The sequence below is a fragment of the Salarias fasciatus genome, chromosome 1 (genome assembly GCF_902148845.1).
Source record: "Salarias fasciatus chromosome 1, fSalaFa1.1, whole genome shotgun sequence".
NCBI classification, from domain to species: domain Eukaryota; kingdom Metazoa; phylum Chordata; class Actinopteri; order Blenniiformes; family Blenniidae; genus Salarias; species Salarias fasciatus.
This window is the reverse complement of record NC_043745.1, coordinates 31,433,036-31,460,061: the sequence shown is the minus strand read 5'-3', so window position 1 is coordinate 31,460,061 and position 27,026 is coordinate 31,433,036. Positions and strand designations below refer to the sequence as shown.

Below are 27,026 nucleotides of genomic sequence, written 5' to 3'. Positions count from 1 at the left end.
ACACAGCTCGACCAAATTTTGATATCAGGCCACAGAGAAGAACGATATAAACTAATCTAGACTACAGAGGCCAGTAAGACTAACAGAGAATGAGAGAGACGCAGAGGACACAGAAATCTTAAAACTCAATCTTGCAAGCAGGGAAAGACTCATCCTGCATGACGACGGTGCTGCTGGAGGCAAGAACCATGATGTTGAGTTCCTGCTGCCTCTCGTGTGTCTGTTGGTACCAGTCTCGGGTCACTTCTGTATCATGGGTGGGAATCAGCGTCACCTAAGAGGGTTATAAAATGCTGTTTTAGGAAAAATGAGCCCGGTGACATGACAATAAAGTCAATAGCAGGAGACTCCAACTTGGTCCTGGACTGCCCCTTTCCAGCATGTTTCGCTCTGATACAACACACCAGATTGCAGTAAGGGTCTCTCTTTATTCTAACTTTCATAGGAGGCTGGTGTTGTCATAGAAATTGGTTTCCAATTTGTTTTGAATTAGGGAAACATTTCAAACATGCAGGCCATGAGCTCTTCAGGAGCAGGGTTGGAGACCATTGGTCAATAGCATCTGAAGAATTATTCTCAGTTCAAATGTTCACCTTCCGGGGCTCCACTTCCAACAGCTTTGTTCAGGATTAACAGCTCAAAAGCATAACTCCTCACATTTAGCCTGAGAAAAGCATCTTTATCTTTTTCTGTAAGCATGGAATATGAAATGCTTGTATTATGAAATCTGTCTTATCAGGAGAGAGAAGCTGACCACTTCAGAAAATTCATGACAAGCAGCCATTAGACCGTAGCCAGAGCTAACATAAAAATCTCGCATAAGTGGCAGACATGAATTTTACCTGCAGGTTGGATCCCCACTGAGCTTTGCCATCCAAAAGGGCATCAAGGACTCCTCGGCTTGGTTCACCACTGGCTCCATCATTTCCACTAACCACGTAGTACGCAGAGCGAATGCGTTTGAAAAACTCTTGGTCCACATTCTTGGCACTGCAGTGGTTGGGGATGTATGCCAGATCCACATAAATGGGGAGTCCAGGAGCAGCTGAAGAGCTGGACTTCTGGGAACCTGATTGGAAGAGCAAAACTTCATTCACCAACTCATTTGTCGTTTTCGCTGTCATTGATAAGAACATCAAGCTTTCAGGGTTATCTTCTTACTTTACTCACCTGAACTACTCTTGATGCCGTTAGTCAGCCCCCTGCCGGGATTATAGCTAGATCTAGAGAGGTCATCATCTTTGGACCCTTGACCATCTGACAGACGAGACATACGTGAGCTCTTGTCTGCCTCCTTCTTTTTCAGGGAGGCACTGCGAGGAGACGGCGTCTGTTTGACAGGCATCGGAGACCTCTTGCGCCTAGCTGGGGAGGCTGATTTGGTTTTCCCCGAAGACTTTTTCAAGCTCTTGGTTTTTGGCTCTTTCTTCAATGAACTGTTATCCAAAGAGTCAGGATCTACCATGCAAACATCTGGGTGTGGAGGATGTGGGTAGGAGTCCATAAGGGGAGCAGGAGGAGGGTCATGGCTCCTCCGAGATGCGGAGTGATGGGTGCCTCCCCCCATAGCAGATTTATCTATAGGCATGTAGTCTGCATCATCATCTGAGTCCATGTTGCCCTCTCCAGTAACTGAGGGGTATTCCTCTGTGCCAGGGGGAACATCAGAATCTGACTGAGAGGCTAGAGACTCACTGACGGAGGTCGGTGGAGTATCTTCTGTGGCTAGACCCAGACCAGCTGACATCCCACCGGTCTGGTGCAGAGAGCTGCTGTCCCTGCTGTGAGGGTGACGATGGGGCTGTTTGTGAGCCCTTCGCTTGACTGACAGGTCATGTTCATCCCCTTCTTGTGACTGATCACTTCTGCGACCCTGCTCATCATCATCTTCATCACTGGATAGCTGTCGCATGCAGGGGTTGATGAAGGAAGGTGACAGGTCCTCTTTGCGCTGTCTCAACTCAGACGATGAATATCCAGGAGATGTGCGACTGGCATAAGAGGAGGTAGCTCCAATGGGTGCATCCTGATCACTGTCGTCATCATCATCCTGCTCTCCCCGGCTGCACTCCTCTGCATAAAATGGGGAGCGGAATGGCTGATCGGTTGTGGAAAGTGACAGTGGACGGGCTGGGTGCTCTGGCTCCATCTCACATTCCTCTTCAAAGTCATCATCATGACGGTAATGAGGAGGCGAGTCTCCAGGCACCATGCCCATCTGGGATTTTGGCATTTCCCACTCATAAGAACTCCTAATGTAACCCGTTGCTCCCTCTCTGGACTCCAGCTTAGGAGGGCTTGATGTGGCACCACCAGCTGCCCCTCCAGAAGGGAGTGCAGCTGTTGCGTTGACCTCTGTAGGGCCATTTGAAGTGTCTGGCTTGCTGACCTGGAGAGGTGACGCTGTGTAGGATCCAAGTACATCTGGAAGTGTACCACTTGTTTTTTCACTGATAGCTGGACCAACAGGTTTATCAGAAAATGGGAGATTGCCAGTCAGACCACCGGAAGGAGACTTCCTAGTCATCTCACGCATATAAGCCTCCTCATCCTCCTCTTCACTGCTGTCAGTCTCCTCAAAGTAATGCTTGCCTTCTATATCCGGCCGAGGTGAGGACGTGACACCAAACAGAGCAGCACTGGCTGCTTCTTTATCCTTGGACAGCTCTGAAAGTTGAGCAAATGGTCCAGCGGAAACCCCATACCCAGGAGTTGTGTCTTGCTTTGCCCCCTCAGGCCAGTTGGGCTTGTAAAAACACTCAGATTGTGGGCCTTTATCTGTAGCAGGACCTGATGAGGCTGTATGCTCCTTCTTGTTATCAGTGGCAGCAGAAGATGAAACTGAAGAGAAGGGTTTGACCTCTTCAAATGGGCTGAGGGGTGAGAAGCGGGCTAAATTGGAGGTAGATTCAGCTGTGGTTGCAGCAGTAATCTGTTTCTCAGAAACTTCCAGATAGCTGTCTTTGGCACAAGCTGAACTGGAGAGGGGAGAATCCATAACAAGTGAATGTTCCTCTTTGAAAGAGGAGTACTCGAAAAGGGGCTCAGCTGATGCAGGAGTTTCCAGTTCCTCTCCAAACTGACGGCTCGTTGAGAGGGAGCCTGAGGTGGAAGAGGAATAGGAATAGGCTGAGGAGGATGAGTACCCAGGAGCAGCAGTGGTTGCATACTGGAAACTTCCTTCCAGGGATTGCTTACTGAGAAGGTCTGGTGTCTTCTGTTTCTCGAAGTCAGCATCTACTCTGTCATTCTGATAATACTCATCTTCTGTGGACCTCAAAGTGAAGTCATCCTTTACTTTGTCTTTATTGGCACTTCCATATGAATATTCAAATCCTGATGAGTAGCCAGAAAATCCTGTGGCCCCTAAATCCATTGGCTTTCCACTGAAGGATGAGGAGTCACTTTTAGCTCCATCATCATCCTTTGTGAGTGAGCTGTAACTTGTTTCTTTGGTACTCGGCTTGCCCTGACTATTATAACCATATCCAGCCATTGAAACCATAAATTCGGGTCTGTTTGAGCCAAACATTTCACTGATTGGACTCTTTACATCCTTCTCTGATTTCTCTTTGGCACCTTTCTCAGTATCAGAATCAATTCCACCTTCATCGTCATCCTCTTCTTCCTCCTCTTCATCATCGTCATCATCAATGACTTCATCATCATCATAGTCCTCCTCATCCCTTGCAGTCAGTTTGCGCATATCAATCTCCAGACACGCTCCTTTCTCACTGTTGCTTGGAAAAGCAAGTTTGTCAAATTCCATCATCGGAGAATACGCAGGTTTCTTCTCAGTTGGGCTTTTCAAAGCAGAGTCCTTCTCTGATGTTAAAGAGGTGGTTGAGGCCTCAGGTCGGTCAGCCACCGAAGGGAATCTACTACTTTCGCTGTATCCAAAGGTCTCTCTTTTGACCTCTTTTTCATGTGTGACTGTCGTCGAAGGACTTTTTGTTTCCTGCCATGATGAGGTGGACAGCTCTTTTCCATAAGAGGTGGCAAAGCCCTCCTTTTCTGTTGTCTTGTCCTTGGCTGTAGTTGAGGACGGTGACTCTTCTTTCTGGAAATCCATTTCATCATTTGCAACCTCTTTTTCCATCTTATCAACAGACTCCTGGCGATAGAAATCTGAGTCAACTGAGCTTGCTTTACTGTCATAAACGTCACTGTAAGAGAAAGTTTTTCCATGCACATAGGGTGTGTCCTGTCTTTTATATGACGCCCTTTCTCTTCCCTCTTTCTCTGGAAAGCCATAGAGACTGAAATGAACGCTTTTCTCAGAGTCTTTAGCAGTTGAATCTGTTGTATTTTTACTGTCAGTAGAATCTGCTTTGCCTTGACTTGGTGAAAAAAGTTTTGACCCTTCCCCACTTGGAAAGTCATCAGTCTTTTCATCTTCATCTTCGTCATCTTCATCAGAGAACATCACTTTTGGTTTCTTGTCTGTACTAAAAGACACCTGTGCCTTGTCTCCACTCTTGATTTCTGTTTCTTTCTTCTCAGCTTTCCCTTCAAAATCACCTTCCAAGTCATCATCCAAGAAGCGTCCTTCTTTTGCTTCCATGAGCTTTGCCTTTACCGTGGGCTGTAGTTCTTTTTTATCGTAATCGTCCTCCTCATCATCGTTGTCTTCATCAGACTCTTCAGAAGCTTCAAATGTTGTCTTGTCACCTGGCAGGCCAATAAATGAGGTATTGTCTGAGATTGTGACAGATTTTTCATTTTTCTGGAAATCAGCTTTGACACTGGTTAATGATTCATCTTTGTCTTCAATCTTAAATGGTTTATCCTCAGTTGGAGAGTAGCCGCTACTTGTGGGAACAGACTGTGTGGGAGAGGCCAGTTTCATGGTGCTGTCGTCTGGACTTGGACATCTCTCCTCACTCTCCTGCCTTGAGTGAGAATCAAACCCAGGAGAGAAGGCAGGAGGAGGTGAAATTGGTTTAACATCAATGCCCACCTTAGCTGCTTCTGCACTGAATAGAGTTGGGGCTTGTGTGATGTTCTGTGATTGTGAATACTGTGTAGTCGAGAAGGGAGTAGGTGGAGCAAAAGGGGCAGAGGGTGATTTTTCTTTGTCATGCAGCATTTTGGAGGCTGCGTGTTCATAGCCCTCCTGAAGTTTACCCAGAGGAATGTCAACATTCGGTGTCTGATCCTCATCATCTTCATCCTCATCATCTTCTTCTTCATGGGCCAATTTTATTTTTGCATCACCCTCCATTTCAGGAATATTGGGCTGATATTCATCAGAGGAGGGGGACTTAAAGCACTTGTCATCCTCCAAAGATGAAGTCGGCGAGATAGTTCCTGCAGAGTGAAGATAGTCTTTCCCTTGGACAGCCTCAGCGCGAGAAGGTACATTGGTATCTAGTAGGAGGGAGTGCCTGCCAGCGTCCTCAGTTTGAGGTGCTGTCACTGAGGCAATTGACTGGTCTTCAGCGACAGATGTAGCAAAAGAAGACAGTTTGTCATAATCTGTGATGGATGTCGCTGAGGAGATGTGCTCCTCTTCGGCAAGAGGAGCAGCAATGATGGCAGGGTAAGGTGCAAGCTCGGGCTCATGGCTTCCCATGAATGATTTTGGTTTGACATCCGAAACATCGGCCACTGTTGAGCTTTTCATCTCTTTTATTCCATGCATGGAATCAAATGTCCCAGGGACATCAGGAACAGAGATGTCGTAAGAACCCACATCGTAGCGCAGCTGTGGGATTCTGTCCTCTGTTTCCTCATGGATCTCTTCATCTGAGAGTGTCTGCTCAGTCTCAGAGTATCCGGGGATGGTCTCATCCTGGATGAAAGAGAACTGCTCTGAGGCAGAAGCTGCTACTGCTTGTCCTAACAGGGGTGCAGTGGATACGGGTTTTTCCTCAGTTGGCTTGGTGTCCCACTCCTTTCCAGGTTTTTCATTCTTCACTTCTTCCATTTTATATTTCAGGACCTCATCATCTTCTGTTCCTTCAAGTTCAGCCTTTTCAATCACATCCCCCTCCTCCTCAGAGCTTTCACTCTTCTTTGATCGGTCCTTCGCAGAGTATTTGTCATATTTTTCCATTTTTTCCTCTTCGTACTTCTTATCAAAGGCATCACTTATGTCCTTCTTTTGAGAGGTGACAGCCTGCTTTGCTGTTCCCATGCTTTCTTCTGGTTTGACAGGAGATGTGGGCGAAACAGATTTAGTCTCAGTCATCTGGGTTGTAGCTTTCTGATCAGGGAACACCAAGGAGGAAACTTTAGTATCTGTGAATGCTGAGTGTCCAGAGATCACATCATTCTGAATAGGTTCACTCTTAAGTTTGGACATCTCTTCATTTTTTAAAGCCTCAAAGTCTTCAGTGAGGTCTTCAGGTGAGGATACAATGGACCTGTCTGCCAGAGCTGCTGCTGCAACCTCTTCTGGGATATTCTTTGGAACTGGTTTCTTCTCATTTGAGTCCTCTTTAGCTGTTTTGTTTTTGTCAGTCTTGGGCTTAGCTTGAGCCTTGGCCTTGTGTAGAGTTTTTCTCACTTCTGGAGTGAGTGGCTTCAGGTCAGGTTTAGTGATCTTTCTCAGCTCAGGTTTACTGGGATCCTTCTTTTTGTCCTCCTTGGCCTTACTTTCTTTTTTCTCCTCCTTTCTTATATTGTCATCTTTTTTCACTTTCTCTTTCTTCACTTCTTTTTTCTCTTTGTCTTTCTTTTCATCCATCTTGGATGTCTTCTCTTGTTTGGTGGTTTTCTCTTTTGGTATTTTCTTCTTCTCTTTCTTTTCTGTGGCAGGAGCCACCTCACTGTTTTTCTGTTGCTTAGTGGCTTTAAGACTTTCACTTTTGACTTTCTTCTCTTCTTTCTTTTCTGCTTTATTCTCTTTTGCCGTGTCAGTCTTTGGCTCCTCTTCCTGCCCACCAGCCTCCTTCTTGGTTGTTTTAGAGTGTGGTTTGGGTGAAGACTTCAGACTCTCCTTGCTGTCAGTTCTGGATCTCATTTTAGTCTGTTTAATAATGGGAGGGGGTGCACCAGAGCTTATATCTTTTTGGGTGGCCACGGGGTATCGCAGGAAGTCAAGGTGTTTCAGTTTCTCAAGGCCCTCAAAGATTTTGTTCTGTGGTGCATTTCCTGGGAATAACACCCGGACTATCTTTTCTGTTGGACGGTGAGGAATCCAAACGATGAGAGCTGTGACTGAAGTCAAGTATGGGACAGATATTTCCCCTTCCTTTCCATTTGGCATCATAATACCTGTCTTAGCTTTGCTGTTTCCAGCCCATTTTTGCATGAGAAACTGCATCTCTTTGCTTTCTTTCACAGGGTTTAAGACATACATGTCGAGTTTCCCTACACCAAGTTTGTGGAACAGTGTAATAGGTTCGATGGTGTTGCTCACAACCCGGTGAAGAGGCTCTGGTGTGATACCAAGCTTGTTGAGGTACTGCAGCGTCAGAGACGCCTCCTCAATGCTTCGCTTTACTTTCAGTGCGGATTCGGGCATCCGAAGCTTCTCTGGAACATTGAAGAACACAATTCCGAGCTCGGGGGAGATCAGGTTCTTCATCCAGTCACCATTGCTGCTGGAGCCAGACCCCTGATTTCGTTCTTCCTCCTGCTCTGCAATCTTCCTCTGGAATAGACCATTGATGCCAGGGAGGTTGTCAGCCCCAATGTGGGTGAGCAGAACAGAGTCAATCCTGTCCAGGTGACGAACCAGCTTCCAGAAACAGGACTTCCGGTCAGACCCTCCATCCACCAGTATGTTGAATCCATTGACGGCAAACAGAGCGGAGTCGCCTCTGCCCCCGGGGAAGATGTAGCAGCAGGGCTTAGACAGCTTCAAAAACCCTCCAGAGGTTGGCGGCTCCAAGAGTTCAAAGGGTGACGGCACATCCACAGTCTCTGAAACATACTCTGTGAACTCTGTGACTCCATCCATGTCGGGAAGGTGGGGTTCAGGGTTCAAGCGGTATTCCAGAAGATTTTGAAGTGGCTGCTGCTCCTGGCTTTGGCCCAGGGAGCTCCAGCCCCCGTCTCCCTGACAGGAAACAGTGAGCTTTGCCGGCTGCTCTGGCGCAGCTTGAGACAAGACTTCAATCACCTAAAACACAAACAGGAAAAGATAGCCTCGTAAAGATATTCATCGACGTGCTTGATCCTTGCATGTACAAACAAGCAGAAAGGAAATTTGGCTTACTTGAGGGTTTGATATGATGTCAGAGAAGTGTTGCCAGGTGAAGGCTCCACTTTGGAGTAGGATGTCTCCTCCTTGCTCAGAGCTCTGCCCGCTCAGTATCAGCAACTTATTGGCAGCGGAGTCAGTGATCAGTGAGCGAGTCTGGGTGGTAGAGGAAACAATTAGCACTGGAACCGCTGTAACAACTGTCAACAACAATGGTCCATCAGTCAAAGAAATGTCTTCAATACCAGAAAGAAAGGTCAAACATTCAGCTTGAGGAGTTATTGTGCAATTACTGTCACCCTGAAAATAGATTGTTTTTGACATTTTACTACTATTTTTAAACCAGTGAAAGACATTACGAATGAATGTTCTGTTAATTTTAGATTTTTTGATGTTATCACAGCTTCTGCAAGGAATATGACACGGCAGTAATATTATAAAATATATATATATAAACGTCATAATATTAGGTTTTTCTAGAAAAAAAAGATGTCTTGTTAATTTCAGGTTCATTAGAGATTACATGTTTCAGTACTGAAGCTTGAAACATTAAAGAGTCGCTGTGGACTTTATGACCTCTCGTAGAACTGCCTTCTATAAGTGGAAAATTATATGCAAAGGGATGAGAACAAGTGACACATGGATGGGGTTAAAGCTGCCGATCTCATGGTGTGAGTCAGAGGAATTAACATACTGAATAATTGCAGACTGGTTGTGGTTTGGAGGAAAATAATAATGACATGTTAAAAAAAAAATTAAACACGTTTTCTGTTTCTTTCTTTTTTGTCTGGCTTGAATCAACAAACTGGACTCCTGTTGAGCCATTTGTGTGCACCATTTGGTTGAAACAGCAATTAAGACAATACAAGATAAACAGGAGAAAAATTTGAAAAAATAAGGCTCAATGTGTGACCATGTCCAGGTGGCTCAGCTACAAAAAAAGGACATGTGTGGATGTGTGACAGGTGCATGATTTATGTTAAATATGCATATTCAGATGATATCAGAGCTGATCCAGACATGCCTAATGAATGCACAAGTGCAGTGACGTGGTACACAGACCTGCCAGTGATTTCACACTTTCCTCTAATTTACATGAGGTGATTATAAGTGAAACAGCACAATGTGCAAACAAAGGCAGTGTGTGTGTGTTAGAGCTTAAGAACACACAAGATCACCATGTTTGAATGGACTTTGCTGTTTGGGTCTTGAGTCCTCTCCTGGATTTTATTGAGGATATTTACTCAAAGCCCTGCATATAATAATACTCGTATTCCAGATACTTACCATGGTGTTTTATTTCTTTGAGCTCCTGAACACTCAAAAGCAGTGTTTGAACCTTTGTTGTGAGTTTTTTAATGAAAATGGCACCTCTCTTGTTGACAGCTGGTTTAACATCATTAACTACCAACATTATGTGGCGTGCTCTGCTTTTAACATTTGAGAAAGGCATGGAAGAAAAAAAAAAGTACAAGAAATAGAGAGCATGCAAACAAACTGAACATCAATGGATCACTATAATATTTAGCCAGGACTCCACATATTTGGAATTAAAAGAGCTGCAAATAATATGTGTTATAGTAACACTATGACGGTCAGAAACCTTGTGTGAACTGATTACCTTGGTATTGCTTACTAATATTTCACTTGTAAAAACATTTGGAAAAACCTACAGCTGTTCTCTGTCTGTAACTGGTAGTTTTAAATTTTGCTGAATGCCTCCCATGAAAAGCACCTGTCATTAAATAACAACAGCTCCTGTTTACAGGAGAACATGAAAGGTGTCCTGGTCTAAGTGATATTCCCATTAGCCTGAATTCACAGTGCCTGTCATGCATTAGCGCCCTTAAATAATGTTCATGTCCCATTTTAAGTGCTGTCCGCTGCTGAATGCTGCATGTTGTTTATCTCAGCTGTTTTGTTGCTGCCTCCTGCTTTGGTAAATAAAAAGCAAAACATAAGGCACAAAAATAATGGAAACTATGATGCTGACTTATCTGACAACTCCGCTTTTTCTTATGTTCACATTTCACCAACCGTCAAAAACCAAACTAACGCTTGACTCATTTTCACACCAAAGACGGGAAAGAATCTGATTTACTGGGTTTATTCAGAGGTAAGATCTGAAATTATCATCTGTCTCTCACACTGTGAGACTCCCAGCTGACACTGAATGTGTGTTTTCATGTTAATCAGAAGAGCGGTAATCACTGGCGGGAGGGACTTGGACATCCCACTGGGAATTCACTGTGAAGAATGAGTCAAATATCAGACTGAACCCTTTGGCCCTAAACCCCTTGGTGAAATCAAATGAAAAGATGAGTCGATGAGGAAAAGTGGCACGATGTGGTTATTGTGACCCCACTGCTGATTTGATGAGTGGGTGTGACTCACCTCTGAAGCTGCGGTCTCCTCTGATGGGTTCACCAACACAACTGTCTCCAGGACATCACTCTGATACTGCAGAATCCGCTGGCCTACAGAAAACACACGAAACAAAGAAGAAAAGAAAGTCAGCTTTAAGTGACTCAGACAAAAGAACATTAGTTACACATGACATAAAGTCCAGTTGTATCAAAAGGTAAATTCAACACAAAGTTCCTGAAGAGAGGAAAACATGCTTCATAAACCACAAAAAATCAATTTTTTATGATTAATGTGGTACCTTTGGGTACAATGGAAATTCTCAAAATGCCTTGTCAAGTTGAGGTGATCTAATTAAAAACTAACAACAATAAACAATGGAATCCATTGTATTATCTAACAGCTCGAAGACTGAAGTCGAACTTCATTTAAAAGCCAAAGAGGTTATTATCCTAAGATAGACTGGGAGCGAACACGGCTTAAACAACCCAAATTTGCTTGAGTACTTGTTAGTTGGCCGTCTGATCAAGGACCGCTCACACTCGTTTTGTAGCCAAACATGGTTGAAGCTCGATGAAATAATCCAGACCAATGCACTATGCATCTATCAAAGAGCTGGGCACTACTATTTTCAGAGTGATTTTAGATCCAACAAACCAGAATTCAACAAGGCACCAGTTTTGATGATATTGTAGCAGGGATACGTGTTCACCTGTGAGCTATAATATTTTCACTTCAATGAAATGGGTAGGCAGAAAAGTGTAACATTAGGTATGTTTCACTATTTTGATGTCTCTGCACTGTGTGTGTCAGTGCATTTCATCCCAACAGAAATAAAAGATATATAAAGTGCATCTGAGATCCATCTCTCTACTTTACATGCTCAGTCATGAGGCGGCTGATTTCGCTCATCGTCAATCAGCAAAGTCAGGGTCCACCACAGAAAGGTCGCCAGTCTATCAATGAGCAAACACACAGAAAGAAAGACAGCCACCCACTTACTCACTCACATTCACTATACTAGCAAATTAGAGTCACCAATTAATTTTGAAGAAAGCAAATATAGGCAGAATATGCAAAAACTAGACAGAAAGGCAACCAAGACCTGTTCAGTGGTGGATCTGGAATTTGTTGTTATAAGGCAAGACTGTTCCATCGTTGTGCAGCCTGACATATAACATCTGTCCTTCCATCCATCCATCCATCCATCCATATTGCATTTCTGACAAGTGTTCATGCTAATTCAGTTCCAGTGCACGATTGCTTTGCATGGTAATATACAAAGTGTGAGAATTCGGTTCAGGGTGTCAAGTCTAAGTTTTGTATTGCATAAATAGTGTAAAATTCTGGCCTGATAGTGGCGCTACACAGCGCATAGAGACTACTGGTTATTCCAGCTGACTCAGATCAATGCATGACCGCCTGCACCCAAACCCAAAACAACATTTCAACACACACAGACCTTCTACAGTACTGAATGAAGAGTCCATTTGCAGACATTACGTTGTCTTATCTGTGACCCTGAACATGTGCACGAGCATCCTCAGCCCCTCCCTTCCCTCTGCTGCTCACTAGACATCTCATTTCTCCACTGTCACCAACTCCGTCCCCAATGATGAGATTAATCCCCCTTCTCTCACAAACATCACAACAATAATGTTTAAAAAAAAAAAAAGATCTTAAGCCACAAGTCTTATCGGCTGGTGCTATGGGAACGCTTCGCTGGCTCCTGCTAGCTGAGTTACACTGACCCAGTCTTGGCTGAGGGAGACGCATTGCAGCATTTCTGTGGGAGGGAGGGGAGGCTGCATGAGAGTATGCACGCAGCATCACATTGTAGAGGAGGTAAAGGCGAGTGCAGCAGCAGCAGCAGCAGCAGCAGCAGCAGCATTCAAATCATGCAAGCGTTTCATCAGGGAAATCTATATTTAGCATGAAACATGTTGTTCCACCACCTCAAAATGTGAAGGAGCTGACACGCACTACTTATCGCTCCTTTCCCTGCTGAAAGTAAACGACAAGGGCAGCGAGGGGGGACGTAATACATTAGTCTCCTGAAGAGAAAATGACCTGAGTTAATATTCAGAGGTTGCATGTTGGGCAACAGAAAAAGACAAAGTTGGCACTTTGCAGAGTAATAATGTAAGCTGACAAATCACACTTGAAGGCTAATTTATGCACAGGAGCAGTCAGATTACCATTAGCTTTATTGGGCAAACATGCTGCCCCCCAGCTTATAGTGACTGCTGTTCTACTGTCACATCTCCCTCCGAAGCAGGTTAACAATCTGCATTTGTTCAGCTTGCTGATAATCCAAATGATGAATGTGTGAGGAAAAATCAGCAGAGCAAAGGCCTTTAATGTATGCAAGACAAACACTGTATTTATAATGCACTGGCTAGTGGTGGCAGACTAAACACTATTGATATTCTTATTTTGAGAATACTCAGCATATTAAGGAAAACTCAAGGCCCATGAAGAAGAAGTAGAGATGTAACTAATGCACTGACTGCTTGTGAAATCAGATGAATGGAAGAAAACATTATGTTAACAGACATAATAGCAAAATGAAATATAAACTATTAATGTAAAGGTCTAAAAACAATGTGCTTTTTAATTGTTTTTGAAAACAGCAGCAAAGTTTCCAAGCTCATTTTAAAAACCTCCATAGTTTGAGGAGCAGAAAACCCAATTGCCCACTGTTTGGGATTTAATAAATCCACTACTGTGCATAATTTTAATAATATGAAAAAAACTGCTCTGCATGCGTGTCTTTTCTCCAACCATCTTCAAAAATGTTGAATATTCACATTTCAGCATTTGCTTCTGAATTTCATGCTCTAAATCCACATCACCAGAGGTAAGCTAAAAACCCAACAGAGCCACCTGATTGGTTCACACAGTAATTGTAAACCAAAGCAGCTGTGTTTGCTCATGGTCAACACACACCGTGGCACAAAGTGTCCAAACTGTGAGCTGTTTTTTTAGTGTTACAGACAGAAAAACAAAAAAATTGGGTTAATTAAACACCCACAGAGGCTGCCAACAATTTAAATATCCACTGCAGCTTACTTTCGGGATGGAGCTGCCAGGAAGTGAAACCACTGGGCTATAGCTGATTGTTGAGAGCACATTTTTGGGCTTCCAGATTCCTCTGAAGGGATGAAGACCTAATCTCCTAATGCAAATTGCATTCACCATTTTCGTTAATGTGCTGCAGTTTCTCAAATGAAACATGTAGAACCCTGGTTTGAGGCAGTTCCGGAGGTGGTTGCTTCAGCGTGAATGGATAGGAAGGTCGTCTGAAAAGCGGCCTCCAAAATCATGAACATCCGTCATTTTTACTTGCGTCATGGACCAGGAAGTTTCAGCACAAATCTTCAACCTTTAATATCAATGCCAATGAAATTATTTGATGCTTCTGTGTTGTGAACACTGAGTTTTTTTTGTGACCAGTTAGTTCAGTGAGTTCAGCTTTTTCTTCTTTCTTCTGCTTTGTGATGTGTTCATGAACACAAGTTGTTCCAAGTACTCACTTTTACCTCTGACACTCTACTGTAAGGAAAAGCAACAGCAACACGAATCTGCAAGACTTTGCTTCTCTCTTAATCAAATACTGGACACTTCATTACTTCATCATGAAGGTTAAATGTTTGCACATATTTTATTGAAGTTACAGTTTGCAGTGACGTTGACCCATCGCTGTATTACACTGTATCGGGATGTTGGGAGATGTTTACTGTCTGTTCTTTCAGATGGTGGAAAAATATCATCAAAAAAGATAATGGGCCTTAACATTCAGGCAATTGCATTTCATAATGACATCCTGGGATAAAAAATGTTTCCACTAGACTGACCACACTGACGTGCCACACACTAAAAGCTTTCATTATTATTTCATCTCGTCTTGTCATTTCTGCTCTGAAAACACAATCATGATCCGGCCTTGAGATAGTTTCTTCCAATTTTACGACCCCCATACATGAGCGGACGGCCAGTGAGGACTGTTCAATAAAGTGGAGGGTTTAAGTTGTCTAATGCCGCAGGAGAGTCATAACACAATATTCCTGAAATCAAGTCAATGAATGTGAAATCTGGGAGACATAGTGAAGAGCTCCGGTGCGTGTTCGTGCTCACCGAACGCTCCCAGCAGTGCTGCTAGGCAATATGAAAACTGTAAAGCTTAAAGGACACCGGACACAGTCTGTCGGTTAAACCCTCGGGGAAAAGACGATTAAAAAGTTGCACAGAAGTAGCAAAATCCACTTGTGAAATGACTGAGAGTCCAGTCTGGTACAGAAAAAAACAAATATGGACAGACTCTTTAAGGAATACACAAGTCTCATCATACACACATTAAAAAAATAAAATCCTCATGTATACACAAATTAGTGTGCAGGTACAGATATCCTTGCTTGCACACATACCTGTGTTAGCACAAATGTAACTGAATACACAACAATATCATTAGACACAGAAATACATTCATACACTCAGATTTGTGCACTTCAAATTTGTGGAGCACTGCTGTACACACAGACCTAATTACAGACACACAAATCTCACTGAGCACCCACAGATATTGTCACTGGGTGCGTTTACATGCAGTCAGTGACACACAGGATGGTGGACACATAAATATCATTACACTCACATGAAGATACCAGTGTCGACCTCCAAGCAAAACATATTTGGGAATACACTCTGTACACACGAATTAGCATATGCACAAATCAATTTACATCAATGGAAGTGTTTTTACACACAAGACAAACCTGTCAAGATCTACATGCGGAGCTCGTACACAATACTGCAGCAGTCCGATGCTCAATCAAGGCCAGACGTCCACTTGTATAAAATATTCACTTACGAGTTTAGAAATTAAAGACTGACAGTGGCATTAAATATGTTTAAGTCTTGCTTTAGCCATTAAGTATTATTTCATACAACCAGGATTTTAGTTGATTTGTGGAAGCAATCTGTGGTCATTTTGTTTTGTATGAAAAGAAAAGTTCTGAGTAAATAAAGATCAACTGATCGATCTGGTGAGGGATTTGGCTAGTCTCTACTGGATGAGCATAAAAAAGATAATCTTTGCAACCGTAACAAAAAAACAGCGGCCTCTGTTGCTTCCCATTGGTTCGGTGAAATGATGTTGCTACTTGATGAGCCAGCTACAATTAAAGAAGGTCCGCATATCTAAGTAGGCCATTAACCACCTCGCCTTCTCTCATTCCTGCTTCAACTCATTAATGTGTCCAAGGACAATCTCCTGTGAAAGCCGCGTCTGTGCCCACTCATCATTCAGACTGTTATCATGGAAACAAACGCTCCATAAATGCAGTCTGGGCCTCAGTGGCTCGTGCCTCTCTCATCTGGCTGAATACCACGCTCTAATAATGGGAGGATTAAATGAGGGAGGCTGGGCGCTGTAGTAAAAGTGCCTCGGTCAGCTCTGCGTTGACTCTAATGGGGGAAAATGAGACGGTTGCTTCAAAGTAGTAGTTCGGTATTCTTAACTCTTCACAGGACACTTATTGAAATATCTGCAAATTGAAAGTATCAAGCATGAGGTCTTGTGTAAGGATTTTTCTAGAGTTTAAAGTCAGTCTCGATGAACATTATTTCCAGACTTTTTTAAAATAGAGGTGACCCAGATCGCACATTTTATGTAAATGTAATACATTTCCTCCTAGATTTTTATTCTAAAATATGTCCTACGTGCCACTGAATGTTACAGCAATATCACACAGCTAAATATCTGAACTAGTTCCTCATGTTGTCATCAATCAGAAGCAATGATGAGCAAGAAAAAATAACCTATAATGCCCTTTTTGATTTGGGTTGATGTTCTCATATGGACTTTTCCACCTACTGGTCCTCAAACTATCCAAACATGTTTCCGCAGCCCGTCCAAGCTCTACAGCATCATCCATATTTTATCATCTGTATCTACTGCATGCATGCAAACTCTTTGTAGCCGACACACAACCCTCCAAACTGTGAGCAGAAAGTGAAGACTGTGCAGAAGGAAAGCTTCCCTCTTCACTTGGAAATCTGGCTGAGATGTTTGATGGTGGGTGGGTGTTTGCAGCTTTGTGGAATAAACCAAGAGCAGAGTCGGCCTACACACTGCTGAGAACGCTGCATGATGGGTAGGCTCTCTGCAGCCGTCGTTCGGTTCACTTCTCAGCGAACAGAGGTCACGACTTCACGCGAGGGTCGGCCGATAGAGATGTCAGCGTGTGTGTTTGTGCATGTTTGTGAAATGAGACCGTGGCCCATATATGTCACTCTGCGTGACTCCGCATGGCACGACTCACCCAGTGAAAAACCACAGTGGTTAAAATTACAACAGGGAAAAATATTGCCTGAGGTGCTTCAAGCGATTCCACGACTATGAAAAGCATACAGAGCGGCGCAGATACACGCAACCTTGTTCCACAGCGAGAGCATAACTCCATTTAGAACGGATTTTAAAGGCTGCGTTGACCTGACACATTGTCAGTCTGAAAAGATGTTTCATTTTCTCCATAAGGGTTTCATCCGAACTTCAAATGTCAGATTTTTTTTCTAAACAAAGTCAAGTCTTTTCAGAAGATGTCAGAAAGTCAAAGAACAAACCAATTAAATGCTTCCCATACTGCCTTGCAGGAGTCTGCAGTCACTATTCAGCTGCCAGACGCTTTTGTTTACAGCCTATAAGCTGCTTCATTTCCAATGTGGAAAGATAAATGACGCTGTCCCTTCATAACAAAAGCAATAAGGTGGCCTGGTTATGACTGGTCAGAGCTGCTGAGAAGGTTATTATTCACAGCGAGGAAAACTGGGTGTTCACATAATGAGCTACTGGCACAGATTTATCATGCTGCAATTATTACCAAATAGAAGGCTTTTGTTTATATTACAGTCGTGTCTGTAATTCAATCATTACTTGCTTATATTAAACTCAATATTCTTCATCCTTTAAGTTTAAATGTCTCTGACTGCAAATGAATGACTCCATTCAGAATAAGTATTAAAGACCATTGTAATTTTCCTGATTAACTTTTTATAGGACATTGAAACACTAAACAATGTAAACAATGTAAACAATGTCTTATTGCTTGAATACTTTTAATATTTTTAGTGTGGCTGAAAATGAAACATATGCTAGTTGTATTTGATAAAAAATTTGACCAGAATCACTAATAAATCTCATATTTAATATCTTAAAAACAGGGAAAAGATGTCTTGATGAAGACATTTAAAGTCTTATGCCTATTTTTTTTCCACGTGTTATATAATATGTTGAAAAAGTAATGCATAACTTACAATCTAATGTTGTCTGAAAATGACTTTTTGAATGTGTTGGATAAATACAATCACTGAAACCTGCATTAGTTTCACGTGCACAGTGTACTTCATCAGATTTGGGGACAAAGGTGCAAAACACAACAGTGTTTATGTAATAAGCTGCATGAGTAATCCAGCACAATCACTTTCTGTATTAACAGTTAAAATCATGATTGTAAATGTGGGCTAAAGGAAGTTTAAACTGCTGAAACAAACAACAATGATGCTCAGCCCACGTTATATGTGATAATATCAACACTGCATGAAATTCTGCAATGAATGTTTAAGACATGCTTCGTTCGTTTCATTGTTCGAATTCTGCAGTGATGGAAGAAGACACTTAAAATACAGTCTTAAAGCTGGATGGTTTAACTTTCAATGATCAAATTGAAGCTATAAAGTATCACTATTACCAGGTAATATTTTCAAACACTGATTGCTTCAGTTGATAGTTTAAAGTCTATGAAATGTAATGCCGACTGGATCACTTGCAGTCAGGCAGACGTTGGAAAATGTGGCATAAATGTCACTCGGGAGCCTGAGTCCTGCTGGAGGCTCAGCCCGTGGACGGTGCGAGGTCAGTAACGGCCCTCATTAAGCAAATAAACAACAAAACTATTACTGACATGTAAATGACATGCAAGACGATGCAATCAGTTTATGGCAGACAGTCCTCGTTGCTATCTGGCCCCGCCCCCTTGCTGTCTGGCTCCATGTCTGGCTCTAAAAACCCAAGATAGCCACTGACCTGGCTTAATTATCTGAGTACAGCAACCAATGGTTGATGTACCATGTTTAATATACAATCTACAGTTTGAGCATGTGCTTGGTTTGTAAGCGTTTGGTCTGAATCAGCTGCTGCTGAAAGAGAGGCTGTCGACAGTGATAACTCTAAATTTAAGTAGTGAAATTTGGTTTGTAACCATTCAGTAATGCTGAGGAAGCCTGCAGAGCCAGGCTTTAAGATCTTTCTCTCTTTGATATTGATTTGAATGTATGATATGAGGCAACATTTCTCAATGTTTCACAGCCTCCGTGTTATTTACGGTTAGTTTTATTCGCAGGGAAACTTCTCCATGTATGTTTCCTTGTTTCTGCCTGCTAACTAAAGCATGGTGAATGTTTCCTTGACTAACAGGTAAATCACATTTCTGAACTGAATTGAGTCACCAGTTAACTCGTCATCCGTCAGACTGTGAAGAGCGCATAAACCACGAGATGAGTGCAGAGTACAGACGCACTTCTGTAACTGCAGGGAATTAAACGTTAAAGTGAATCATGGCGCAAAAGCAGCAGGGACAGAAAGTTATAAAAAAAAAAGGAACCACTCCTGTGTACATTTCCTTAGAGGGACATAACTGTTAGACGGAGTTGATTTGTACCTGCTGCTTTAACACTGACGCAGTGTTGAGGTGGGCCTTGAGGGAAATAATCAGCGGGCTGAGTTAGAACCTCGCGGCACAGCGGAGGTCTTCATGATAATAAAGTCCGGCTGATTGTGCTGCCTCTGCAGTCAGCCGACTCGCGTGGAGATGCCATGATGTGGGACTTCAAACGTTCTGTAAGGAGATAATGATGCTGGACGCGTGGCGTGAAAAGATGCGTCAGACTTTATAAGACTGCATTTCCTAAACATGTTACATGTACTCGGTTCTTTAATAGTTGGTGCTGAATGTGTGAATTTTACTACCGCTGTTGTTTTCTCCTTCATTCCATCATGTCTCTGGAGGTCTCAGCTTTGTGTTCATATATATGCGCTTTACTGAGAGCACAAGTCAAAGGGAATCAGGGTTCGATTCCTGAAAAGTAGCACAAGAAACAGCTGCCATGTTTAAGGAAGTCTGTAGACTTAAAGTACAGGTGGAGATTAAAGGGATACTAAGACAAAGACACAAAAGAAGCCTTTCATTGACATCGCTCTAATATTTCAATGGAAATAAATCTCTTCGTCTCAATTGTGTTGGTTAAATTCATTCCTGTTTATCTCTTTGTAAAGAGACTGGATGTGACGTTCAACTTCCCCACCACCGTTATTAGTACCAGGTTCAATCAGCCGCACAAGAAAATGATAACTTGGTGACTGCAAATATAATAAACTGCCAAAAAGGTTTTGGATTTGAAATTTTTGAAAGTCCTTTCCTAGTTCTCTCCATATTAAACACGTCACGCAACACTAATGTGGTGCCAACCCCCGGGAAGAAATGACTTGATGCAACTTGATTCATTTTAATTAACTTTAATTAACAGAGAATAATTTGTTAAGGAAAAGATGCTCGAACATGACTAATAGACACTGGTCTTGACGTGATCTCTACAGCTCCATTATGCACACCCCCCCTGTGGTGTTTGTTTGATTCATATTAACACTGACATTTCAAATCATGTTTACTCACTAATTCACCCAATTTTACTACATGGATCCAGCTTTTAATTGATTTAACCCCATGTGTTTCATGTAATAACGAAGTTGTCGTCATCGTGGAATGATGTCAAAACAAAATGCTGGGGGATCTTGTTGCATGTTTTATTAATTTAGAGTGTTTTTAAGGGTTTACAGTTGATCCGTTAATTGAGTTTTTTTTTTAATAAATAAACACTAATTTCTTGTCTTGATTACAAGTGTTACATGTTATTATACATATATGTTATTCTCAATAAGTAGTGAACTAACGCCACTACTGTTTAAGGAAGTAACTAGTAACTGTAATTTCCTAGTGATGTACTGAACATAACCCAACTTAAAAGTGTCACTTCTGTCACTCACTTCATGTATTGTTTTTTTTTTTTTTTTTTGTAATTGTTGAAAGAAGTAATCTTCCCTCAGGAAATCAAAAACTACAGCTTGATTACAGCAGCAGAAACCAATTTACACCTTTACACCTCATCTCCGTCTCAAGAATAAAGAATAAAGAAAACACTGGGTGACATTTAATTACAAATATACGTATAAAGCTTTCAAACAATTTTCCAGTAAGTTTGTATAGATCATAACATATGTTTCACATTGCTGATTTCGGGTTACTGATCAGGTGCTGTTCCATTTTCTCTTGGTCTGTTGAGATGTGTGTTAATTAACTTTTCCTCACCTCGACACTCCCTCACCTGATGTGTGACAAGAGGCTGTCAAACTGCCTGATTAACTGCTGTTGAAGGTGTAAGCAGTGTATTTGCCATTCCACTCTTTTAAAAAGGTGTGTTTGCATGTTAAAGTTTTGATCAGCTTTAACTGGGATGGTTTGCAGGTCCCTGCGGGGTTACAGCATCCTTAAAAAGGAGGCTGATCTTTTTAATGCATGTGTGTCCCCAGCAGCAACACGACATTGATTTCTAATCTAACAACATAGAGAAGGGTTGTATATCATCACTTTGGTTTGAAAGCTTGAGGTTTTGCTGTTTGGAGTTTGCATGTTCTACATGGGCTTTGGATTCCTCCAGGCACAACAACTTTCTACAACAAACCAACAAAATATGCAAGGTAAGTTAAATTTATTGGCAACTGTTAGGTGTAAATTTAGCACGAAATTATGTGCTACAAAATAACAGACGTGAGCGATGCATACTATATTCCATAATATATCTTAGAATTTACTTTGAATTTGACATATTAATATTATGCTTATTCACTGTTTTTATTTTTACCAATCAATGTAACATCTTGAAGCCCTCTGAGGCAACTGTTGTTGTGATACTGGGCTATACAAAAATAAATTGATTGATTGATTGATTGACTTTGCGCTAAGTTAAAAGTATAAACAGAATGGAGAATAGAAAATGTCTGCTTGAAATTCAACTACAGCCATGGAACGAAATCTTTCTTTATTCTTGAAATTTGAGACATTTGTGATATAAAATGAAATAATCTAAACGGGAATGTGCTAATGTGCTGCCATCATAACCAAATCTGTACAATGTCTAACCATCCAGGCTGAAATGAATGTTTCAACACACCTGCTTGCAGTGGCAGGCTCATTACCGGGCTCTGCTGGGTGCTGGGTGACGACAGAATCATCAGATCCAGGTGTGTTGAAGCAGGGAGAGAGCTAAAACATGCCGGACAGCGGCTCTCCAGGAACAGGGTTGGGACCCACTGCTCTAACGTAAACACAGACTTATGGGACCAGATCTAGAACCCAACAGGTGGTCAGGACTCTTTAGGCTCAAACTTTAAACTCAACTTGTTTCTTTTTAGCTCCACTGCATTTTTTTTATACCTAACCAGGACTCAGAAAAAAAAAGAAAAAAAAAATTGGCCACGCAGGCAGATCCAGATTTTTAAATAACACGAAGCATCTTTAATCCAGAACTGGACCCTTGAAATTACATGTTTTGCTCTTTAATGATTTTTAATTCTTTTAAATTTCTTTGTTCTTTAAAAAGGAAACTGTCTGGATTTGTCAGGCTTCAGCTAGTCAGCCCACAATGTTTTTACTTGACTTGACCCTTTAATATTATGGAATTTATTAAATCAGACACAGGCTCTCTAAAATAACCTTGATTTCTTCAGACCAGACTCACACAGTTCAAAATACACCTTGAAGTACAGTAAACATGGACTCTTCAAACTGGACCTAGACCCTTGACACTGCCCTCAGCCTCTTTAACACCAATGTGAACTGTTTGAATAGGTTGAACAGTGAATGAAAGAATAATAATAAGCACTGCTTTAGGTGAAATTTATGGTGCCATCTGAAAGAGCGTGAGTATTATTTTTCAAGTTGATTTGGATGTTTTGGAGAAAATACTGCAAGTAGAAACATTTTTTTCTGTACATGACACGTTAAATACACACCCTTTTACAAAGAAAACACACAAACTGATTGATGTCTTCTACAAAATGCTGCTCAATCTTTCCCCTGAAAGAATATGTAAGTCGTTTTTCCAACTGTGGCATTAGTAGACCGTAACACATGTCGCGGCCACACCTTCAATCAAAGCAGCATCAATCACTCTCCCCATCGCTGAGCATCCAGTGTTTCCACACACTGCCCGATCCCGCTGAGCTCAGCGCTCTGCCTCGCCCGCCCCGAGGCACCATGGGAGTTCACACAGGACACTACTGGGCACTGGAAGATTACTCAGTGAAGACACTGGCTCTTCTGCAGGACAATTCAATAACACAAAGGCTACAATTTGATCCCATTCAGTTGGATTCAGAGATTATGAAACTGGAGATAGAAACATAACCACAGAGTCACTGAAAATACGAGCTGCTCTGCCTGGAAATCCCCAAATCCGAGAGAAAGGCAGCTGAAGGGCATTTCACAGACAGGTCACAGGGACGGACAGTGTACAGTAGGACACCAGGAACCCAACATGGGAATGCAGTGCAGTGGATACATCTTGTTAAATTAGCTCACACATTATTGAATTCATAAAATATGTATCACAATAATAACGCAAAGGTGACATTTGCAGCAGCAACAATTGATCCATTACTCAATTACCAGTAAACTGTAACATTCAGAGACAACTTCTCAGTCCAAGTTGTTCCCTCCATATTAAACTACATCACTATAAACATTTTGAATATTTTATGTTGCACTACTCTGTGATATAGAGAGTATATGCTGCAGTCAATAGTATACTCAAGGAAAAAATAATGTACACCACCAAAGCCATAAGACGGAGAAGCTGCTCAAAGTTCTGTTCCGAATATCTGTAGAAGAGCTGTGAACACTTTGTGGCGTTCTCACTGAAATTTGCAACCAAATGAAATTTAGCGTGTAACGTTTTAGAGCCTTGATCTTTTCTCTACCATTAACTAAAGCAAAAAAGCATTCCGAATTTTTCTTTTGTTTGATCTGCAGACTTATCATAACGAAAAATCTGAGGTGACAATCACACATAAATGTAAGAAAAGATAGATTTAAGAGAGTTAGACTGACTTGTATCTTGTAATTTTGCTTTAAAGCACTTCGCTGATTACTAGAATTGGTCATGCACCTTGATCCATCACTAATAACAAACATTTAATCAATAGATTTTTATCCTGAAATAATTAGATTCTTGAATGAATAAAAAACAGATTACGTTTCTTACTTTGTCGACGAACTCATTAGCTGTATTACAGGACATAGATCCTAAATCTTTACCAAAACCTCCGGAAATCATCCCGTTATGTAAATAGCTCACGAGAATAATTCCCCCCTCCTTGCGTGTTACTGGATTAAAACAGCTGTCAGTTTGTCTGCATGCATCTTTCTATATTTAGACTTTTTTTTTTTTTGTCTAGCCTGTTGCATAAGTTTCGGGTTATTCACCGAGCAAAGTCTAATCCCAATCCCCACACCGGTGTCACTGCCGCGGCCTGATGGCTGGACCAGGCCAGCACAGCCTCTGATTCACGCTCGGCTCGGCTCGGCTGGGCCAGTCTCAGCCGGCGCCTTCAGGTCCAAAGAAGACCCTCTGTATTCCCACCTCAGAAATCAGGTCACCTAAATCTAGTCAGCTGAATGGAGAGCAGGGCAGCGAGCGCACCGACAGATGAACGCACAGACTGTACGCCAGGGTGGGAGCGAGGGTCAGGATGGAGCTTTGTCCTGAGAGAGAAGCTGCAGGCCAGAGGTTACGGTCTGTCTTCACATAATAGGGCAAACACATTTCAAAGAACCTCTTGGAAACGTGTCCACCATTTTTCAAACGAAACTACGCCTTTACATTTGAAGAAATGACTTTTCAGGGCATTCACGTTAATGTTGAGGAGTTGCTTGCTTGTATTTGTGAGGATGTGAAACAAAGATGTTATAGATTGTACTGGTTTGGTGCTTTTCATGAAACTACAAACTTTATTTTCAAAGAAAATGATTCATAAAGTTGTAAATATAAATTAATGCAAATAATTTCCAGAATAATAATTTTTCCCACAAATAATTTCTACTAAAGAAACATTTTATTAAAAAAAATATCAAACAACAAAGGAAAATGTTGGCCTTTTGCCCCCAGAGGAATGATATCACTGGAGTTGCAAAATAATATGATGAAATTTTCTACAATATTATTGAATTCACATGATAGCATCCTTTTATTGTTGTGTTGCGCATATTTCAGATCATATAGACTTTCCTGTTTAGATTTACATTGTACACCAACATTGTATTCATTTTTCTTAGACATTGCTTGAACTGTCCACAAATTTAATAAAATCTAAGAATTTGAATGTTTTCAAGCCAAAGCTGGGTCTGCTGATTTGTGTAATTGACTTCAAAGAATAATCCCAAAACACTTTTACTTTGCAAAACATATCAGAAAAACCATTTGAAACAATCAAGCTGTTTGACTGGATTCAGATGTAGTGCTACACCTTATGGGGCTTGGCCTTTTCGACTGTCTTGAATTTTAGTTTCAGGAATCTGAGCTTTAAATCTTACTGTCCAAATGTACATATTTATGAGTCATTATTAAGGTTTTGCTTTTTTATCAAAAAAGAATAAAGTGTATACACTCATATTCAAAATGTTATACTTTGCCAGTCACAACCATAACAATCCTGATGTTAAAGCAGACCGTTAACAAAAAAATGATAATCTATGAATCAATATTAAATGTTTGAAATACTACAAGATTTGTTTCAAAAAGTGGCATTTTATGGTTTATGACCTGTGACAGTATAAACTTGCACCATATGCAAGAATCAAGCGGAACAAGATGTAAACAAATGTATGCGCTGAAGGGATGCAGATGATCATAATCCGTGATTTTACTCACGTTTTTCAGCCCCCGGCCTCTGAAAGACCACAGTCCGTACCGCAGATCCTCGCGTGCACACTTTACTTTATCAATGCGAATCTCTCCTCAGTCTGATGCAGTCAGATTCCTCCGGTGTCTCCGGCCAGACGCACGCAGATTAACGCCGCGGTGTTGTAAATCGAGCAGCCGAGTCCCCGACCAGACCTCCGGACCGGCCAAGCCTCCGACGATCACCCCCCCTCCTCTTCCTCCTCCTCCTCCTCTTCCTCCGCCCGCTGGCTTTAATGAGCGACGGATCCACCGAGCAGGATGAAGACGGGAGGCTGGAGCGAGAATAAACGGTGGACGTCTTACCGTCCTTCAGCGGGCTGGAGAGCAGAGGGAGGGGCGCTGATGCTGCGGATGAGGATGAGGATGAAGGCTGCAGGATCGGCCTGGTCCTCCTACACCGAGCTGCTGCTGCTGCTGCTGCGTTCACGGACCCCTCGTACACCACGCTTTCAGCAGTGACCAAGCACAATCCACGTGATCCAGAGGGTTTTCACTCCTTTTCGTTTAAATGCATAATGAACAATTTAAGCCTGTACGTGTCGGAAATCTACATTTTAACTATAATTATTAATGCCAATGTGGGGTGTAAAAAGCTCTCTTCAACACGACCCCATCCATTTTTTAAAAAATATGTAAAGTTTTGCATGTTTTAAAAGATTGGTTATGACTGTTTCAAATTGTGTTTTGCTTCTGGGGCATGTTTAACAGATTATGTGTTACATTCATGAATAGCAGCTTCCAGTTCTTCTAGAGGAATCTAGTATTGAAACTTCTCATTGGGTAGGTGGAAGGTTTTCTGAAGCTCCAAGAAGAAAATGCCTAGTGATATTCAAAATTAGAAACTCTGACACTTACTCAAAAAATGCCTGTTTGTATGAAGAAATCACAATATAATCATATAATCGTAATCATAATAGAAATCACTAAAGTAGAAGTGGAGTTCATTTACAGCTTGTTGGTTTATGTACAGTATGTGATAATCACTTCCTTCCTGTAGATTACTTGAGATTGTCTTGCCATTCATTTCTTACTATTTGAACACTCCCTTTGTTCGTTTTCAGCACTGGTGAGTTCCCAAGACTGAAGCTGGATGAACTCATTATAAACATCAACAGAGAGCCAGAAGATCACCCACAAACACATTTATAGCCACAACTGAGCCTTGTCATTTAACAGAATAATATATGAATAACTTTCTAATGGTAGTAAATTAGAAAGGGTTTCTTTTATAAAGTTCAATGATATATTTGTTTTCACATATTGTAACTAATTTGTCTTTGACCTACATCCCAGAAGCAAAGCCTGCCGAGTCGGACTGTCTTGACAAATGCATTTCGTTGGACAAATATAGGCCTAGAGAGATGTAATTATTTAGTGTGAAGCAAATGTGTTCCAGGAAGGGGACTTTTCAAACAGCTGTGAGTCAAACAGCAGCTGC

General features: G+C 41.7%; 1 protein-coding gene across 3 annotated transcripts; it reads right to left on the bottom strand.

Annotated features, from left to right (window-relative positions):
• Positions 1 to 5: 5 nt before the first annotated feature.
• On the bottom strand, positions 6 to 25,584 carry map1aa (microtubule-associated protein 1Aa). Of its 3 annotated transcripts, XM_030090363.1 has the most exons (6): positions 25,556 to 25,584; positions 10,547 to 10,629; positions 8,168 to 8,308; positions 1,171 to 8,071; positions 843 to 1,069; positions 6 to 274 (listed from the first exon to the last, which is right to left on the bottom strand). In XM_030090363.1, the coding sequence occupies exons 4-6, from the start codon at positions 7,907 to 7,909 to the stop codon at positions 119 to 121; spliced, it is 7,122 nt and encodes a 2,373-aa protein (XP_029946223.1). In that variant the 5' UTR covers positions 7,910 to 8,071; positions 8,168 to 8,308; positions 10,547 to 10,629; positions 25,556 to 25,584; the 3' UTR covers positions 6 to 118. The 3 variants fall into 3 exon arrangements, with proteins under 3 accessions (XP_029946223.1, XP_029946227.1, XP_029946234.1); XM_030090367.1 differs by lacking the exons at positions 10,547 to 10,629; positions 25,556 to 25,584 and having other exon boundaries at positions 1,171 to 3,634; positions 4,613 to 8,071; positions 8,168 to 8,304; XM_030090374.1 differs by lacking the exons at positions 10,547 to 10,629; positions 25,556 to 25,584 and having other exon boundaries at positions 1,171 to 3,642; positions 4,627 to 8,071; positions 8,168 to 8,304.
• Positions 25,585 to 27,026: the final 1,442 nt, after the last annotated feature.

Coding starts and splice junctions, on each gene's coding strand:
- map1aa (XM_030090363.1), bottom strand. CDS start 7,909: ATGGATGGAGTCACAGAGTTCACAGAGTATGTTTCAGAGACTGTGGAT. Junction 1,070..1,170: donor CGGCATCAAGAGTAGTTCAG/GTGAGTAAAGTA, acceptor TCTTCCAATCAG/GTTCCCAGAAGTCCAGCTCT. Junction 275..842: donor AGTGGGGATCCAACCTGCAG/GTAAAATTCATG, acceptor TAACCCTCTTAG/GTGACGCTGATTCCCACCCA.